Consider the following 21,055-nt stretch of genomic DNA (forward strand, 5'->3'; position numbering starts at 1 on the left):
ATTTCATTAAATTCTTCTGTGTCAGCCAATTCCTTCTGATACAGTGACTCTGTGTATTCCTTCCATCTTCTCTTGATACTTTCTGGATCATTTAATATACTGCCCAAAGTATCCTTAAGTATTGCCACCCGTGGCTGAATTTGTTTTTCAGCTCCTTCAACTTAAGAAACGCTGGGCGAGTTCATCCCTTTTGATTTTCTGACTCCAGCTCTCTGAACATTTCATTATAGTATCTTGTTTTATCGTCCCAGGCTGCCTTTTGAAATTTTCTGTTTAGCTCTTTGATTTCTTGGTTTCTTCCTTTTGCTTTGGCTTCTCAACGCTCTAATGCAATATTCAGAGTCTCATCTGACATTCATCTTGGTCTTTTCTTCTTTTTCAGCCTTTGTAACAATCTTTTGCATTCTTCATATACGATTTTCTTTATATCCTCCCAGAGCTCATTTGGTCTATGCTCATTGGTGCTCAAGGCCTCAAACCTGTTTAAAAAGGTATTTGCAATTAATAATCATTGAACATATAAAATTAAAAAATTCTATTTCTGATCTCATTTCTGTCACCACATACATACTTTCCAAATATACTTCCTTTGTTTTCCAACTTTTGCATTCCACCAATAACACATCTTGATTGCATGTTTTAAGAAGGTGACCCTTGCATCTAAATTCCAAAATCAGTCTCTACAATAGTCTACATGTTTCCTATTGCCAAAGGGGCCCTTTAGAGTAGTGAGGGAAGATCTTCGCCCTGAAACCTACAGCATCCCTTTTCAGCAGGAAGTAGCTAAGAGAATACGCTGTCCCCTTTTCCTTATGAATCAGGGTGAAATCTTTCTCAGGGAGGAGTGATAGGGAATGGCAAAGGACGCACTGGCAAAGGAGATTAATCAGAGCTGGTTTTGACAAGCACTGTGGCAATGGGACAATTAAAATAGATTTTCAAGGGGGAAAAAGAGAGGAATGAACTGGGAGGGGGGTAGAGAAAATAGTGCAACAATGAATGAATGAATGAATGGAAATCCAAAATCTCTGTAAATGTTCATTAAAATTAATAAAATAAAAATTTTTTTTAAAAAAGAAGGTGACCCTTCTGGCATTGGTCCTGACTGAGGAACAGACCATCAATTGCTCATGTGCCAGTTCAAATTGAGGCTGAAGAAAAATGAAAATAAGTCCATGAGAACCAAAATATGATATTAAGTCTATCCCACCTAAATTTAAAAATCATCTTAAGAATAGGCTTGAAGCACTGAACACAGTGATCAAAGACCCACTGAGTTGTGGGATGATATCAAGGATATCATCCATGAATAGAGCAAAAAGGTCATCACGAAGACAGTGAAGAAAGAACAAACCAAGATGGATGGCAGATGAGACACTGGAAATTGCACTAAAGCATTGAGAAGTCAAAACAAAACAAAGATATACTCAAGTAAAAGAGCTGAACAGAAGAGCAGCTTGAGAAGATAAAGCACTTATTATAACAGAATGTGCAAAGAGTTGAAGTTAGAGAATAAAAAGGGAAGACTCACTCAGCTGAACAAACTGAAGCACAAATTCTATTCTTGAGTTACAATACTGAGATGCTATGGGCAAAATCTTGAATGATCCAAGAAGCATAAAAAGATGGAGGGAATACACAGAATGACAGTATAAAAGGAGTTGGTTGGCACTGAAATACTTTGAGAAATATCATATGAACAAGAGCCAAGGGTAATGAAGAAGTTCAAGCTGCACTGAAGACACTGGCAAAAAAGAAGGCTGTAAGAATCAATGGGATACCAATGCATATGTTTCAAGTAACAGATTCAGCCCTGGACGGGCTTGTCAGTCTATGCTACAAAATTTGGAGGACAGCTGCCTGGATGGCTGACTGACTTGAAATGATCCATACTTGTTCTCAATCCCAAAAAAGGTGTTTCAACACAACGTGGTACTTATAGAACAATGTCATTAATAACAAATGCAAGCAAGATAACTGCTGAAGATCATTGAAAATGGCTAACACAGTACGACAAAAGGCCAGAGGTTCAAGCTGAGTTTACAAGAGGCTGTGGCACCAGGGATATCATTGCTGATTGATGTCAGATGGATCCTGGCTAAAAGCATAGAATACCTATTTGTGATTTATTGTCTTTGCAAAGGCATTTGACTATGTGGATTATAACAAATTATGGCTAACATTAAGAAGAATGGGAGGCTATTTGTGCAAACAGAGCAAGTAAGACTACATGGTTTTAACTTAAGAAAGGTGTGCACCAGGGATGCATCCTTTCTCCATACCTATGCCCTCTGTATGCCAAGCAAATTTTTCAACAAGCTGCACTCTGTGGAGATGAATGTGGCATAAGAATCAGAGGAAGACGCATAAATAGCCTATATTATGCAGATGACACAATCTTGCTTGCTGAAAGTGAGGAGGACTTAAAGGGCTTGCTGCAGAGGATCAAGGACTACAGCTTTTAATACGGATTGCATCTCAACATCAAGAAAACAAAGATTCTCAAAAAAAAAAAAGAAAATGAAAACAAAGATTCTCACCACTGGACTGATAGGCAATATCTTGATAGATGGAGAAAAGATTTAAACTGTCAAGGAGTTCATCTTACTTTAATCCACAATCAATCAGCAGTCAGGGGATAAGGAGATGTATTGTACCATGAAAATCTGTAGTCAAGGACCTCTCCAAATTATCGGGGAGCAATGATATCTGTTTGAAGACTAAGGTGTGCCTGATCCAGGTCATGGACTTTTCAGTCACTTGGCATGCATCTGAGAGCTAGATGATGAGTAAGGATGACAGAAGGAGAATTGACGTCTTTGAACTACGGTATTGGAGAAGAATTCTGAATATCCATTCCCCTGGGCTAACAAAAGAACAAGAGCTATGTCTTAGAGAAAGTGCAGCCAGAGTGCTCCTTAGAGGCAAAGATGGCAAAGCTTCATCTCACATATTTTGGACTTATCGCTAGGAGAGGCTATTGCTTGCAGAGTGACATCATGCTTGGAAAGGTGAGTCAGCGAAAGAGAGGAAGACCCTCAGTCAGATAGACTGACACAGTGACTGCTGCAATGAGCTCATGTGTGTCAGAAATGGTGAGCATGGTCCAGAATACGACGGAGTTCAGATCTGTTGTTCCTAGTGTTGCTATGAGTCATACTTGCACCCCACCCCCACCCTGCACCCAGGCCCTGAGGAAAGAGGGGAACAGCTTCTCCACTGAGGTTCTTCCTTCCAGGAGCCGACTCAGTCTTCTCTGCCCCCATCCAGCCTCTCCCCCTGCCCTCTCCCCTCCCTTTGCTCTCTCTGCAACTTATTCCTCTTGGGTTCCAAAGGCTCTGAAGAGGAACTTGGGAAGACGGTGAAAGAGGGAGAACAGAGGAGAGCCTGTGGGGACTGAAACTTGAGCTCCTAGGCCCTGAGGGGGTATGTGAGGGGGAGTCAGACAGACAGACAGATTCCCAATCAGGGTGGGTTTTTTTTTCTTTCTTTTGTTTTGTTTTGTGAAGCAGGCAGCCCTGGCAGCCCGGGGTCTTGTGCTGAGAGTGCCTGAGATTGTGCATGCCTGGGGCGTGTTGCTCTTTCCTCTCCTCCCCTTACAGTGAGACCAGGCCCCTACTGGACAATAAGGGGCCAGAGGCGAAAGAGAGGCAGGCAGAGTGCCTGAGGGCAAGAGCGAGGAGGAAGGAAGGGGAAAGGGGGAAAGAGTAGGGATGAGGGTGGAGGGCAGGAGGCGGTGAGAGGAAGCTGAGCAGCTGTGGTATTTGGAGCGAGTATAAATAGCCATCTGGTCAGGGCGCAGGGAAGCAGAGGTTTGCAGCTGCTGTGGCTCCTTGGGCAGGCCTGTCCACCGGCGGCCACTGTCACTGGGGGGTACATCTTGGGCACAGAGCCAGCCGGTGTGCAGGCACGGCCCCCGGAGGCTCTGATCAGACCCTGTCCCCAGCATCACCTCTCTGGTTGTCCTCCTGGCCAGCCATGCTGCTGGGCAGCCTCCTTCTCATGGTGGCCACCGTGGCTGTGGCCCAGCAGAAGGTCGAGCAAGCAGCCGGGTTCCGCCACACATACCGGATCCAGCAAGGCCAGTGCAACTACATCTTCTTGTTGCCGGAGCCTGAGCTCTGCCTGCAGGAGCCGGGCAACAGCCTCCAGAGGGACACCCCAACCCGGGCGGGCCACCTGGGGGAGTGGCCGAGCCAGCGGGTGCGGCAGCTGGAGAAGGCGCTGGAGAACAGCACGCAGAGGCTGCAGAAGGTAAGGGCCCTCCGAAGGGAGGTGGGGCGTCGGCTGATGTCTGCATAAGAAGTGTCCAGCGTGAAGGTCTTCCTTGTCTGGACACAGATGATGCAACTCTGGGGTATCCTTGTCCCTGAGTTATATATACTAAGACAATGAGGCCCAGAGAGGGCCAGGCATGGGCCTTAGGTCACACAGCAAGACATAGGCAGAACCAGAACCTAGTTCCTCAAAGGTCATTCATTCATTCCTCTGAGAGAAAATTGTTGTGTGTTGACCATGTGTGGACCTGGGTGCTGGGGATGCCACAGTAAGCAGACAAATCCCTGCCCTTCTCGAAGTATATTCTAGAAGGAGACAATAATACCAAGCTGAGCGACATTTGCTATGTCAGAGGGTAAAACAAAAAGAAGCAAAAGAGAAGGACAAGGAGTGACCAAGAACTGGAACATCTGGAGCAAGGGAGGGAGAAAAGGGTCACAGACAAGGTCTGAGTGGGAGGGGCTCTTCTGGGCCAGAGCCTGGACCTGGGGCATTTGCTGAGTGTCACCAGAGCCCCTGCAGGGCTTTGAACAGAGAACAGCATTCCTGGTTCAATGTGAACAGGGGAAGTGGCTGTAGCGGCAGGGTGGACACAGGGAGCCCAAAGAGGAAGATGCTACAGTCACCAGAAGCCGGTTGCCCTGAGAGGGTGCAGTGGGGAGGCGTGTCCCTCAGACCGCTGCTTGTCCTGGAGGAGGTGCTTGGCTGCAGGTGGTCTGCTGAGGAATTACATGTGATGGGCGAAACCAGGACATTGGCGCATCTGGGACCACTGAAGGGTCTCCTATCTGCATCCTTTCACTCGCTCACTCTCTCAGCAAATGCTCTGAGCACCTACCGTGTGCCAGTCCTGGGGTGAGGCCAGGGGAGGCGAGGTCGGTGGCAGGCTGACCAGGAACAGAGTGTGGCTGGAATCCAGAAGCAGAGGACAGTCCAGGCGGAGGCAGGTGGTGGCGAGTAGAAGACCAAGTCACAGAGCTTTAGAACCTAACAAAAGAGCAGCTGGCAACTGACAGGCTTCGAGGTGATGGCATCTACAATTCTCCTGGGGGCCAGAAACAGTGGCTTTTTCTTACCCCTACAGTTCCCAGATTTTTATATCCATGTGTCCCATCAGTAAGAAATATTTGCTCCCCTAATGAATGCGTATTAATATTTATGCACACATATCCAGTATTAATATCATATGTACAGAGTGAAATCGTATGTACTCCAGTGAAACGGAACTTTAAATAAAAAGATGATCTATGACATCATGTCAATTACAGTTCTATAGTTTTCTCCTATTTTCCAAAGGATTGTTTTGTGCACAATTTAGGCTTATTTATGCTCACAGTGAAGCGATTCCACCATAAGAATCTAACCAGTGTGCCTAGGTTCACACTCACAAGCACATGCACCCACATATGTGTGCACACACCTTTCCTGTTTTCATTCTTTCCCAACTGGCCCCACAGACCCTTGTTCATCATCTTCCCATAATCCCTTGCTTGCTCACCTGACCAGAGACTCACCTTCCCTGCAACACTGCCACCCTGCCGTCATCACACTGTGTCCCCTCACAGCAGCTCCTGACCACAGGTACCGGGACCCAATCTAACACAATTCCATGCTGCCCTGAAAGGTGTGTGCATCTCTCCTGGTAGCTGTTTCTGAGTGAAATGGGACCGTTTTCAAGTTTTGGGGATTTTTTTTTTGGTGAGAAAAATTTGTATTTAGAATTAGCCAGCTGGACTCAGTTAAGATGATCCCAATTTTGTTGGCAAAATCCAAAGCATCATAGTCAGGAGCAAGTGGAACATAGGCCTTCTTCTCTCCATCAGGCCTAATCAAAGTGTTGATACAATGTCATAGAGCTTCTTTACAGCTTGTTTGAGTTGATGCTTGTTGGCCTTGACATCCACAATGAACACAAGTGTCTTGTTATCTTCTATTTTCTTCATGGCTGACTCAGTGATCAGGGGAAATTTGATGATGGCATAGTGGTCAAACTTGTTTCTCCTGGGGGCGCTCTTCCGGGGGTGTTTGGGCTGCCTTCGGAGTCTCAGCGTCTTAGGCCGCAGGAAGGTGGGTGACGTGCAGATCTTCGTTTTTTGGCGGTGGATGCCCTTCAGCACTGCCTTCTTGGCCTTTAATGCCTTTGCTTTTACTTCAGTTTTGGTAGGGGGAGGGGATTCCTTCCTTGCTTTTGGCTCCATAGAAAGTCAAGTTTTTTCTCTCTGTTTCCATCTTTCCCTCCCTGTCATGTCATCCTCTCATCAGACTTTGCAATCCAGTGAGAAATGGGGGTTAAGGAGAGACAAACCTCTTAATTGCCTGCCCTATACCTGCAGTTGACCCTGGCGCCACCCTCCAGGTCCCAGGCTTTTCTTCAAGCTGTGAGGGAGGGGTTTCCTCAGTGAGTCAGGGCCTCTCTCCCTCCTCAGCTGGGGGTCCCCAACTCCTCACAGCCCCACAGCTTTCTCATATCAACCACCCTATCCTGTGACTCCAACAACTTCTCCCTCTCTTCTGGCCTTCCCCTTCAGTATTTAATCACCCCCAGGTCTTCTTCATGTTAAAATACACACACACAACAACAACCACAAAAAACAACAAGGAACAGAAGAAGAGGAGGAGGAAGAAGGGAAATAGAGGCTTCTTTGCCCAACCTAACACCCCGCATCTGGGGGCTTCTCAGAAGTTCTCATGTCTGTCTCTGCTTCTTTCCTTTTCATTCACTGCTGTCCCCAAAGTTACTTCCCATTTCCTAAATCCAGTAGCCATGATCTGGTCTTCATGTTAAGGAATTGTGCTGCCAGTATAAAGGTTCAAGGTTCAAATGCACCATCTGCTCCAAAGGACAGAGATGGGAAATCTCCTTATGTGATTCACGGCCTCTGAAAACCCACCGGAGGCTCAGCTCTGGGTTGGTTTGAACACTGTAGTATACAACAACAATAATAAGTGTTCCTTTAATACGAATAGCACAAATGAGTGACTTTAAGAAACACGTATGCTTTCTAACAGTTTGGAGGGCTGAAGGTTTGAACACAGGGTAATGGCCGTAGAAGGCATTCTCTTTGCATCGAGGGGAAAGTTCTCATCTCTCTGAGCGTCTGTTCCAGGGTGATATTTGTATGGTTTCTTTCTCAGTTTTCTTCCACTGTCTCTCTTGCCTGGCTTACTTGTTTAATTTCTTCTATCTGAAAGGAGTTTTATTCAAGGTGAGCCTACACTCATTTTGCCTCCTTAACATAAAAAAAGAGACAGTCCTTGGGGAAAGACATCAAGCTGGGAAAGGTGGAGGGTCAGAGAAAGAGAGGAAGGTGGGTTGACAAGGTGGGTTGTCACTGTGACTGCAGCAATGGGCTCAAGTGTGTCAGAGATCTCCAGGACGGCACAGGAGAGGGCGGGGTTCAGATCTGCTGTTCGCGAGTCACGCTGAGTCGCAGTGCTCTCCATGGCACCTAACAACACCCACACATGGAATTATAACCACAGTTGGAGCTCTGTGTCATTAAGTGAGAATAACCTCGTAGCTGACCCTCCAGCGGGTTTTCCAACTCCAGCAGGCTGCGATAAATTGCACAGGAGGATACTGCCCATCTTTTCCCCTCAGGGCAGGTGATGGGTTTGAACTGTGAACCTTAGGATTGGCAGCACAACTCCTTAACACTAAGCCACCGGAGCTCCTTACCACAGGTATAGACGTTGTTGTTGTTTAGTGCCATCAAGTCAAGTACAACTCATAGTGACCTTATTATGAACAACAGATTTGACCCCTGCCCTATCCTGTGCCATCCTCAACATCTCTGACACCCTCGAGCCCATTGCTGCAGTCATTGTTGCAATCCAACTCATCGACGGTCTTCTCTTTTGCTGACTTTCCACTTTTCCAAGCACGACGGCCCTCTGCAAAGAACAGCTTCTCCTAGCAACACGGCGGAAGTATGTGAGACGAAGCTCTGTCATCTTTGCCTCCAAGGAGTGTTTTGTTACACTTTCTCCAAGACATATCCGCTCTTTTGTCAGTCCATAGGACAGACAGCAGGTCTTGTCCATCTTACGACCTCTCATTCTCTTATTTTCTGTTCCCTTGCTCTCTGTTGTTGCCCTGGCTCCGGGTTTGTCCCCGCTCCCTGACCTCCATCCTATTCTCTCACCTAGCATCATCATCCTCAAACCCACCCTTTCAATCATTGAATCTTCTCATGCCTGATGTGAATGGATTGGAAATAATACTTTGAGTGACAAAAAAAAATAATCACCCAGTCCAGTGTTCAGCCTGTTGTAGAATGTCCTCTTCAGGCTTCTGCCCACTCTCTAACCTGGCAGTCCTGGACAGAGGCCACCAGAGAGCACTATGAGCTGTAGAGCACTGATGGGCTCAGTACTGAGTTCAAATCCTGATCCTAATTCCCCATCTGCAAAATGGAGAAATGACAGTGTGTCAAGGGATGGCGGGGACCACCAGTGAAACAGCTTAGGGACGACTCTTCGCCTGGCCCCTGTAGGCACGAGATCGATAGGTCACCTATGATGGACTTTCCCCTAATCCAGCATCATGCCAGGTGTACAGTGAATGCTCAGGAAATGAAGGCTGCTCTATTCATTCTCATCACTGGCTGCCTCTAGAATTAATCACAAGGCCCGTAATTCTTGAGCCCCTGAACATGTTGGCCTTGCTCTCAGGGATGTGTCACATCGAAGCAATCATCTTTCTCCTTCTGATTCATCCCACTCCCAGGCTGGGGACACGTGCTACTTTCTGTCATCAGGCCTTCCTCTGATTTTTCCCATACCCACTCAGCCCAGACATATCTCAGAGTCTCTGCAACGCTGAAGCTTCTCAGCATCTGCTGTAACATCTCAGAAGAGTTGGAATCAAAAACATTCTTGTCTAATGATAGGTCCACCGCCTCCATCCTCACCATCGCTCTTAGAGAAGCCTGTGTGACCACTGGTCCCGCCCACCTCAACTCTCACACCTCCACCCCCTACCTCAGCTCTCCGCAAGACTCCACTCCTCTGGTGACCTCTCAGGAGGGGCTGCTTGAGCGCAAAGCACATGTACCCCCAGCTTGTCTTGAGCGTTATCTTTACCCTAGTGTTCGATGAAGAAACTGAGGACAGAAGGGAAGTGGCTTGGCATCATCACAGGGCAGTTCATCAAGTTGTATTCTTAATCCAAATTCAAGGTTGCTTCTTCTGATTCTTGAAGGGGTCAAAGTGATGGAGAAGGCAAGAAGGGGCCCCAAGGGAAAATGAGTGAGATTGTTGATAACTTCCGCTTGTGCGGTTCCACAGTCAACACTCTTGGCACCAACAGTCAGGAAATCAAAAGATGAATTGCATTTGGAAAGTCTGCTGTCAGAAACTACTCACGAGCAATGATGTCAGTCTGGAGACTAAGGTGCACCTGATCTAGGTCATGATCTTCACAATTACTTGCTATGCATCTAAGAGCTAGACAATAACTAAGGAAGATAGAAAAAAGATCAATGTTGTGGTGCTGGAGAAGAGTGTTGAATATACCATGGACTGCCAGGAGAACAAACAGATCTGTCCTGGAGAGAGTGAAACCAGGTTGCTTTCTGGAGGTAAGGATTTTGAGGCTCCATCTCACATAACTTGGGCACGTGGCCAGGAGGTACCAATCCTTGGAGAGGGACATCATGCTTGGAAGGGTGGAGGGACCATGCAGGAGAGGAAGACCCATGATGAGATGGATTGACTCGGTGGCTGGAGAAATGGGATTAGGTCTGTTGAAGACGATGAGATTGGCTCAGGAATGGGACAGGTTCAGAGCTAATGTACACAGGGTCACTATGAGTTGTAAGCAACTCGATGGCACAATACAACAACAACTCTCTGCCTCAGAATGTGCATTCTTCTCCTAGCACGCTGACAGTGCTCCTGACAGTCAAGTCTTTCTCTCCTCTCCACCTCCTCCTCATCATCATCACCCCTTTGTCCCACCTCTCTCTCTTCTCCTCAGCCTCCTCCAGGGCAGAGCGCCCCTGTAACTCTGTCCAGGGGTTCTTGGTTCTGTTCTTCCTTTCATCTGTGAGAAACAGAGCCCTGAGTATTAAAGTTGAGGGCAGAGCCAGCGGAGACCAGCTTCCCTCACAGGCAGTGCAGAGCAGTGGTTAGCCTCACAGACCTCTGGGTCCCCTTCAGACTGACCAGTGCTGCAGCCAGCAAGTCTCATGCGTGTCTGGGGAGAAAGCAAGCAAGCGAATGTCCTTACCTGTGAGATGGGGAAAGGAAAGCTGAGAGGGGCAACATCTGCACACAGCAGGTGCTTAATAAAAGTCACAGCTGTTCTTGTTAGTCTCCCAGGTGGCCCAGGTCTCTTAGCTAGGGAGTCCCACAGATAGAACCTTTTAACAGATGCTGTTAGATGTGTCAAGTCAACTACGACTCATAGCAACCCTTTGAGCAACTGATCTGACCCCTGTCCTGTCCTGTGCCATCCTCATCATCTCTGACACACTCGAGCACATCGCTGCAGTCACTGTGTCAATCCACCACATTGAGGGTCTTCCTCTCTTTTACCATTCCTCCACCTTCCCAAGCATGATGTCCCTCTCCAAGGAATAGCCTCTCCTTGCAACATGCCCCAAAGATGTGAGATGAAGCTTTATCACCTTTGTCTCCAAGGAACACTATGGCTGCACTTTTCCCAAGACATGTCTGTTTGTTCTTTTGGCCATCCATGGGATATTCAGCAGTCTTCTCCAACACCACAGCTCAAAGGCATCAATCCTTTTTCTGTCATTCTTATTCATTGTCCAGCTCTCCAATGCATAGCAAATGACTGAAAGACCACGGCCTGAATCAGGCACACTTTAGTCTTCAAAGAAACATCATTGCTCTTACCTATTTTGGAGAGGTCCCTCATGACTGGCCTAGGGGACAGTCAATTATTTCTTTTCGCTGTGGTTCTTTCTCTCCCTTCCTCCTCCTTGTCTCTACCTCTCTCTGCCTCTGTGTCTTTGTGGGTGTGTCCGTGGTGCCTCAGTCACTGCTCCTGACTTTGAGGTGTCTCTGCCTCTCTCTGCTCTCTCTGCGTCTGGTGGCTGTCTCTCTGAGTCTCTCTTTCTGCGTGGGTCCAGGCTGTTCTTTCAGGTCCTGCCTTTACCGTCCACATGCACCCTGCACAGTAGGAGAACCGAGGACACCCAGTCAGGATGCTCTCTGGACCCAAACCCAAGCAAGGAGGTGTCAGGCTGGGCAGGGACCCTCCAAGCTGGCACTTGCCCCAGTGGCCTCTGCTGTCCAGTCAAGTCCCTGACGTCAAACCTCAGAATAGCTTGGTCTCTCAGCCTACAGGTCCAGGGCCTCGCCTGGCTGGACATGGTCGAGCTCTCACAGCGTGGGGCCCCGGCCCAGCCTGAGACCCTCCCAGAACGACCAGGACTCCCAGGCGTCCTGACCACACACACACCCCCCCACCCCACCAGGCTGCCCATAAATTCTTAACATTTTCAGCCTTCAGTTATCCAAACAAATGAATCTCGGGGGCCACACAAAACGTCTTGAGGTTAGATTTCCTCAGCTCCACACCAACTCCTTTCTAAGCTCCACACTGACTCCTTTCTAAGCACTTTGAGGATGGCAGGCGGGGTGGGGAGAATAGTATCTACCCCTCGGAGGAACAGGATTATTGTGGCAAGAGAGGAGTTTAGAAACTGTGGCCGAGGTCCCGTCAGAGGTGACCAGCTGTGGTGACAGGCAGGGAACCAGCCACGGATCCCTGGGCGGGCTTCCCCAAGCTGGGCGGGTTTATTTGCTCAGTGCTTGTCCAAGCTGTCCCTGGGGACCAGCTGCCGCTTTCTGGCTCTGGCCTCCTGGGCCCCAGAGCCCCGCCTGGCTAGGCTATAAACAGTCCTCCTTCCCTTTTCTCCAGGCAGGAATGGAGAGCGAAGGCCCAGGTCTGTCTCCCAAAGCCCACACCTCCAGCCTGAACTCTGACCTCCATGGTTTGCTTAACTGGAAAGTACCCCAGAGGCCGGCTGTGGGGTCCAGGCAGGCCACGCTAGGGTCACAGGGTCACACCCCAGTGGGGCCACTGACCAGCTGTGGGTTCCCGGAAAAGCCATCGCTGTACTTCTTTGTAAAATGAACATCAAAATGCTCCTTGATCCCCAAGTGTGACCATAAGAAATGGGACTACATGTAGGAAAGGCCATCATTCCCAGGGCATTTACTCTGCTGGTCATGCTTCCTGTTCTTCCTGGGATGGTGGTTGTCATGTGTCATCCAGTCAGGTCCCTCTAGCAGGTTTTCTGAGGCTGTAAATGACACGGAAGATTGCCCACCTTTCTCCTGCAGAGCAGCTGGTGAATTCGAACCACCTGCCTTCGAGGTGACAGCACAGTTCCTTACCTGTAGGCCTGCATAGCGCCCTTTCTGGGGGTTAGCGCCTTCATTTCTCACAGTATCCTGAGAAGGAAGTGAGTTTGTTTGCCCCATTTCACAGATGAGGAAAGTGAGGTGCCTAGAGATTAAGTGACTTCCTCTAGGTCACGTGGCCAAGGAGGGTGAGACCAGGATTCGAACCGACACTGTCTGAAGCCAGCGCTCACACTCTGATCCACAGTCAAAACATGTATGCAGGTTCCTGGTTCACAGAAAAGCCGGTCTGTTGCGGGCTTAGGCTTGGGGACCACACAGTCCCTGGGATCCCAAGAGAAGAACTCTCAGCTGCTTCCTTTCTCTCTTCTTCCGCAAATCCTCAGGTAGACCTTCACTAGGGTTTCTGCTAGGGAAGATTTGGGCAGTACCCCCAGACAGTGGGCACAGGCCTTGAAAGGACCTCCAGCCAGTCATCCTTACCGCCGCGTCCCCCATTCTAGCCAGAGTCTGAGGTGAAATACCACTGAGGCTGAGCATTGGGCCCAAGCCCTTGATTTGAATCTCACCTCTGCTGTTCATCAGTGGTGTGTTCTCAATTGTTTTACTTTTCTGTGCCTTGATTTCCTCATCTGAGATATGGGAACACTAACAGAAAGCTGGAAAATGACCAGGGATCATAGAAGGAGAATTGACGGCCTTTGAGCTGTGGTGCTGAAGATGAATGTTGAATATACCATGGACCGCCAGGAGAACAAATGGGTTTGTCCTGGAGAGGGTGAAGCCAGGCTGCTTCTTGGAGGCAAGGATTCCAAAGCTTCGTCTGACATACTTTGGGCATGTTGTAAGAGGGATTAGTCCTTGGAGAGGAACATCATGCTTGGGAGGGTGGAGGGACAGCGCAGGAAGGGAAAACCCTGGATGAGATGGATTGACTCAGTGGCTTTGGTAATGTGGGTAGGTGTGCCAGAGATAATAAGGTTGGCCGAGGATAGAGCGGGGTTTAGAGCTGTTGTACATAGGGTCACTATTAATCGCAGGCTACTCAACAGCACACAACAACAACAGAAGCTATGTTACCGATCAGCATGGAGATTAAATGAGTTTAAATGTTTGCAGGCCCAGTGGATGACTGCAAGTAGAGCTCAGTAAACATGACAAATGAGAACTCACTTAGTGAACTCCAGCTTCTCTACTTCCCACCCCGTATGAGCTTGGGAAAGGCCCTTTGTCTCCCGCCTGAGCCTCAGTTTCCTCATCTGCTGAGGACCATGTTGATAAGTGCCTCAGTCACTGTTCTATGCTGTCGATTCAGAACCAACTCGTAGCTGACCCTCCAGCAGGTTTCCAGAGGCTGTAAACCTCATGGGAAGAGATTATCAATCTTTCTTCCCACAGAGCACCTGACGGATTCGAACTGCGAGCCTTTATGCTGACAGCGTAACTCCTTATCACTAAGCCATCAGAGATGAAATAAGGACAAAGCAATGCAGAACACGCGGAGTTCCACTAGTGTCTGCGGGCCTGGAGGAAACCAGAGACTCCTGAAGCTGAAAACAAGGCCCCCTCTCCTTAGACAGAACCTTAGGCCCTCAGAACCCTGTAACACCCTGCTCCTGATCCCAGACCCACCCATTTGATCTACAGATAGTGTGGCCAACATGCAGCGCTGAAAGGGAGGGAGGAGAACCGGCAGAGGAAAACTGTGCAGGGCCTGTGGATGGAGCCGTCTGAGAGCAGAGACGGCTGGAGAGAGACTGAGAACAGGGCCTTGGACCTCACCCACCAAAGTCTTAAAGACCTAGTTTCCTTTCCGGCTCTTTCTCTTGTCAATGACCTAACTTATTTGATTCGGGGAAAGTAGTGTGCAAACTTGGGAAATATGGGAATGTGTGAAGAGGGAGCAAAAGCCACTCATCAGCCTCCCTCTCTGACCATCTCGTATTCAATTTCTTCATAGTCTTTTCTATGCATTTTAACATTTTTACTGAAATATTTTAAATGTATGAAAAGGCAATAGAAAGAAACCAAATCAAATCACTCAGGTTAACAGATTAAGCCTTACCAATATGATTTTTCAATTGAGATTTGCGTGAGAGTTTACAAAGCAAATTGGTTCAATACACATTGTACCTTAGGACATTAATTACCATACCCACAATGTAATCACACTCAACCCATTTCCTAGCTGTTATTCTCATCTCCCTTAATCCTTCTCTTCATTCCTTCCTGATTCCTAGGTTTTATCCTTGGGCAAATGCTGTGCTTTTGCCCTTGTATGCTTGGTTATTCTAAAGAATGAGTACTTCCCTAGTCTATTGTTCATTTTATAGGCATGCCTAGTATTTGGCTGAAAGTTAAGTCATGGATGAATTTTGTTCCATGTTTCCCCCAGCTCTGTCCAGCATCTTCTACTGTGATCTCTTTTAGAATGGTCAGCAGTAGCAACCAGGAACTGGACAGTATTATTAATATCCTTATCCCTTCCCTGTTTTACTAACCCACCAATGGGACCTATTTCGAATTTCGGTTGGTAAGCTCTGAGTTTTGCTCTTAGATCAAAGATTACAATCTTCAATATGGGTTACATCTCAGCATCAAGAAAATAAAAAATTCTCACTTCTGGACCCAAGAGGCAACATCATGATAGAGGGATAAAAGATTGCAATTGTCAATGACTTCATCTTACTTAGGTCCACAATCAGCATGCTTGGTACCAGCAGTCAGGAGATCAGAAGATGTATTGTACCATGGAAGAATGCAGTCAGGAATCTCTCCAAATTACTGAGGAGCAATGATGTCAGTTTGAAGACTAAGGTACACCTGACTCAGGCCATGGTCTTTTCAGTCATTTGTAATGTATCTGAGAGTTGGACAATACATAAGGACGACAGAAGAAGGCATGATGCCTTTGAGTTGTGGTAATGGCGAAGAGCACTGAATACCCCACGGGCTGCCAAAAGAACAAACAGATATCTTGGAGACGGTGCTGCCAGAATGCTCCTTGGAGGCAAAGATGACAAAGCTTTATTTCACATACTTTGGCATGTTGCCGGGAGACGTTATTCCTTGGAAAAGGACGTCATACTCAGAAAGGTCGAGGGTCAGTGAAAGAAAGGAAGACTAGCAGACAGATGAATTGACACAGTGCCTAAAGCAATGGCCTCGATTGTGTCAGGAATTACCAGGATGGCACAGGATAGGACAGGATTCAGATCTGTTGTTCCCAGGGTCACTATGAGTCATATTTGTCTCATTGGCACCCAGTGACATGAGTGTCATTTGCTAAGCCGTGTATACTGTTGATTTTATCTCTAAATGATGTTACACCTTTCATTTCTTTCTATAATTTGCTTTTGTTTGCTCAACCATTAAAACTGTGATATTTCTAGTTCTGCGAATGTGGAGACGACCTGATCCTCTATTTTCCCATCTTTTTACCCAGAATGATAGTAATCACAGGGCTGGGGCTGCTGTAAGGCTTTAATGACCAGTGCCTGCTGAGGTCTGGAGACATACTTGGCTCTACGTCAGCATGCAGGGAAGTCAGAGATGCCGTTAGTGCCTCTGAGATGATCACACTGTGGTGCCTACTCATAGGCGGGACTTTTCCAGTGCCTGGTACTGACCACCACGTGTTTTAAACAGTGACCTATTAAACCTCATGACACCCTAAAAGGTGACATGTTAGTGACACATTGTTTAGTGCCATCAAGTCAATTATGACTCAAAGCAACCTTATGAACAGCAAGTAGGAAACTTGTCCTGTCATGTGCCGTCTTCACATTCCCCACCCAGCTCGAGCCCGTTGCCACAGTCACCGTGTTGGTCCATCTTGTTGAGAATCTTCTTTGCTTTCTCTGACCTACCACCTTGCCTGACATGTTATCTTTTCTCAAGTACAGACCCCTGTTGACAACATGCCGAGACAAAGGCTCACCACTCATACCTCCAGACAGCACTCTGGTAGCACTTTCTTCGAGACATATATGTCTGTTCTTTTTCCAGCCCATGGGATAGTCTGCACCTTTCTGCAGCACCACAGTCCACAAGCACTGATTCTCCTGACATCCTTATTCATTGTCCAACTTTCAGATGCCTAGGAAGCAATTGAAAAGACCATGATTTGGATCAGAAGTACCTTAGTGTTTAAACTGGTATCTTTGCACTTTAGCACTTTAGAACTTGTTAGGAGCCTGTAGTGTGAGGACACTGAGGCCCAGGAAGGTAACATATCTAGGGATGCAGGAGATGGCCGTGAATCCAGGCAGGCTGGCTCCAAAGTGCTCAGTCTTAACCTCTATACAAACCACCTCTCTATGCCCCCATTTCACAGATAAGGGTACAGAATCTGTGATCTGACCTGATGCTTCTTTGGGTTGGGAATGAAGGTTGGGCAAAAACATGCTCTGCTATGCTTCCCCAAGCTTGAGTCTGGGTTGGGTGGAGATGAGAAATGGTTGTTGCATGATCACTCCAGCAGAAGCATCTGTTGGGTAGGGTACTGAGCTTGTCTCTGCTTCGTCTGTACAATGGGTTGATATTGGCTCTCACCTCAGAGGGTGGTTAGGCAGCCACCCCGTACTTACATCATCTCATTATCTGACACTTTGCATTTACAATAGTGAAAGATCTAGCTAGCTAGTTTGCACATATATCTGGCAGTAGTGACCACCAAGGTGTAAAGAAAATGTAATGCAAAGGTCAAGGTTGCATCAGCTTGATTGGACCACAGTCCTCAGGTATCTAGCTTATATTCGGCAAATATGCAATGAGGCAGTCACTGTTCCTTCTGACGTGATCATCCTGCGTTTTTGCATCATGTCCATTTTCACTTAACAAGAGGGTACTTAGTTCTTGGGAACTTGGGTTCTTGGGACCCTAACCACGTTGCTAACTGAGGAATGGGTGTAACATGTATAGTACTCAGAACAGCGCCCAGCCTTCAATAAGTGTTCAGTAGACGTTTTGCTAAAGCACATCACCCCATTCATGCAAAGACTGATACACAGGAGGGAGGTGAGCGGTGGCAAGAAATGTGCCAAGTCATTTCTTCAAAACAAAGCTTTCATTTTTCACACACGTGGGAGGACACAGGGGATCATCTGCTGGAACCCACTTTAGACAAATCTCCCAAGCTCAGGCGTTAGACACAAAGGAACAGCCAAGCCTGGGGGGTCCTCCTGAGGGCACAATGACTCTGGCAGCCTCTCCCCATCTTCTGAGACCCCTTCAGGAGTGGATGGCCCAGTCACGGGACTCTAAGCCTGGTCTGCCAGTTGTATGCTTGTGTGACCCAGCTGCCTCTCCCTCTGTCATCTCCTCTCAAAATACTCATCACTTTCTCCTTATGCCCTAACCCTATTCAAAGTGGTCTCTGAAAGCAAAGCAGTATCAGTTGACACATCTTGATGAGCACCTACTATGTGCCAGGCCCTGTGCTAGGCCCCAGGCTGTGGCAGTGAGCAACACAGATGAGTATCCCAGGCTCCGCAGAGTAGAGCTTCCTTCCGCATCATTTCCTTGATTCTCCCTGGCCCCGTAGTGAGGAGGAAGCAGTTAGCCCATTTTCTAATGAGGCCTCTGAGGCTTGGAGAAGCCATACATCACTGGCGCAGAAAGGAATAGCAAACTCTGACTCCAGTAAGCTCCCTTACTGTCTGTTCAGTGTGTTGGGCTCAAACTAGACCCGGGGCTGCAGCTGGAAGTTTGAAGGAGCTGGGCCCATGCCCAGGAATTGTGAATTGAGCTGAGAGTTAAGGAGGAAAAATGCTTCTCTCTGTAAGATTCTATTGGTCCCTGACTTTCCTCCTCTGGCTTCCTGCCCGCTGCTGTGAGCCTGACCAAGAAGAAAAGCAATAGGATTGTTCGCAGAGAGGAAAACAGACAAAAAAGGCTGGATCATGCTGCTCAGGAAAAAAAAATAAGACAAATAACCCTAGCTTGCTTTGAACATGGGGTCAAGAGAGCAATGGGCTAAGTTCAAGGGTAGAGGGTAGAGCAAGGAAGAGTAGAAGGGGGCCAATCTCATACCCTGGGGCTCACCAAAGGCTGAGCCCACCAAGGCCTGTGGGTGGGGTGTGGGGATGTGACCTGCCAGGCAATGGGGGCAGAAACTGGAAGCCAGAATGTCTGCCCTGGTCAGCTCTGGAAGACAGCACATTCGTTATCTACTGCCGCATAAGAAATTACCATAAAATGCTTAGCAACTTAAAATAACAAACATTTACTGTCTCATAGTTTCTGAAGGTCAGGAATTTGGGAATTGCTGGATGGGGTGGTTGTGAATCAGAGGACTCTCTCGAGGTTGCCCTCAGATGCCAGTCCGACCGCCATCCTCTGAAGGCTCGTCAGGGGCTGAAGGAGCTGCCTCCTCGGTGCTATGCTCACTGGCTGGCTGGTTGGTACTGGCTGTGAATTTGAGGCCTCAGTTTACTCCACGTAGCTCTCTCCACAGGACTGCGGAACTCTGGAGATAGTGCTGGTTTCCCTCAGAGCAGATGATCCAAGAGCAGGCCAGACAGAAGCCAAAACAAAGCCAGTGAGGTACAGTTCATCAGTGCTGATGGCATAGGGAGTTGCGCTGCTAACCCAAACGCAGCCAGTTCGAATCCTCCAGCAGCTCCACAGGAGAAAGATGGGCAAACTTCCCTTGTGTGATTTATGGCCTCTGCAAACCCACTGGAGGGTCAGCTGGAAGGTGACTCCAAGTTGACAGCAATGTGGTTTTGGGTTTGAAGCACAGTCCATCGTCCCTGCTATTGGTGCTGACCCAGCGTGGGCAGGGACTCCACAGGGCAGGATGACCGGGGCCACCATGGAAGCTGGCTGCTACAGGGAGCAGCCCACCCCTGTGGTTAAGAGGGTGCGCTTTGGAACCCAAAGGCCTGCATACAAATCCAGTCTCTGCTACTCTCAAGCTTTGTGACTTGGTTTTCTTTTGTTCGTCTGTAAAACGAGGCTAATGAGAGCTTCAAGAGCTAAAGGAATCCTATTTGCAAGGTCCAAGGCATTGTATGTATGTGGCACACAGCATGCTCCTGATAGCTTCTTCTGGAGACTTCAGTGTCAGGGCAGACCTCGGTCCATTTCTTCAAGCAGGGCTGAGATCTGCTCTGTTATTCATTCACACACACACACACACACACACACACACACACACACACACACTCAGCCTGGCACAGGTCCTGGTGCACAGTATTCTCTCTACATGAGCCTGATGAGTGAAGCTGGGGCTGCCTTGCTCATTTCTGAAATACTCTTACAGATTCCTCAGGTGGGCTCCCTCTGTTTCCGTGGGCCCGCTTGTGCCCCAATCTCATGCTGGTGTTTCTTCACCTTTCTTTCCTACCTTTACACCTGTTGTCTCTCTGACCTCCGTGACTCCACTCACCTCACCTGTCATGAGACCCCAGCATGACTGGGACCAGGTCAGAGGGTCCACACCAGTCCCTGGCAGCCAACCACATTTCCAGCAGAGAAATTGGATAGGTGGTCAGGGAAAGCTTCTCAGAGGAGGTGACATTCGTGTAGATGTCTGAGAGAAAGAGGCTGGCAGGGGTGCTCTGAAGGCTTCCGGGGTTGGAAGTGTGGATGTGTGTGCTGGGAGGCGCCAGGGCCGTGTCTCTGGTTTCTGTGACATTTCTGTACACGCCCATGGCATTTTCTCCCTACACAGAGCTGCCCTCTGCCAAGGTCAGCTTTGCAGTCTAAACCACCAGTGTACTTGTGGACGCCCATCCCACACATAGTTTTGCATGACACATCCCTGCTTAACTCTCATGGCTGCCAACCAAAAGACTGGAGGTTCAAATCCACCTAGAGGTACCTCGGAATAAAGGCCTGGCTATCGGGTTCTAGAAAAACCCACCACTGAAGCACAGGTCTACTCTCACACCCACAGGGTCTCCATGAATCAGAATCAACTCAACAGGCACTGGTGAGCCTTGCATCAAGGCTGAATGACAAATGCTCAAGGACGTTCACAGCAGCCCAGTTTGAGAGGACTGAAATATGCAGAGACCACTGCAAGTGGCCCAGTCCGGACCAATGTCCCCTCTCCCTGGAGCCTCTTTCCCAACAATCCTCATCTTCTCCTTGCGCTCTTATGCAAGGTGGTGTCAGATGGCAAGGTGGTTACAGATAGTTAACATACTTTAATAAGCACCTACTAGGTGCCAGACACTGTGTTAGACACTAGGCTGCAGCAGTGGACAACAGAGACAAGGATCTCGGTCCCCATGCAATACAGATTCCGGTAGTTCTTTCTAAGCCAGTTACAGGGGAATTGTTGTTGTTGTTGTTGTTGTTGTTAATGGCTGTCAAGTCAAGCACAACTCACAGCGACCCTGGGAACAAAAGACCTGAACCTTTTCAAGAACTATCATTGTTTCTCTAAGTTCATAGAGTTCTCAGAGGCATGTTGTTTAGGAAGTGG

At 48.1% G+C, this 21,055-nt stretch overlaps 1 protein-coding gene across 1 annotated transcript in view; it reads left to right on the forward strand.

Annotated features, from left to right (window-relative positions):
• Nucleotides 1-21,055, forward strand: part of ANGPT4 (angiopoietin 4) — a 121,036-nt gene that overhangs the window by 54,488 nt on the left and 45,493 nt on the right. The window contains exon 2 of the mRNA XM_006881676.1: nucleotides 3,977-4,254. Coding sequence (XP_006881738.1) covers nucleotides 3,977-4,254 — 278 coding nt within the window. The remainder of the gene's footprint in view (nucleotides 1-3,976; nucleotides 4,255-21,055) is intronic.

Source organism: Elephantulus edwardii, unplaced genomic scaffold (genome assembly GCF_000299155.1).
Source record: "Elephantulus edwardii isolate Elephantulus edwardi_28Jun2011 unplaced genomic scaffold, EleEdw1.0 scaffold00015, whole genome shotgun sequence".
Lineage (NCBI taxonomy): Eukaryota > Metazoa > Chordata > Mammalia > Macroscelidea > Macroscelididae > Elephantulus > Elephantulus edwardii.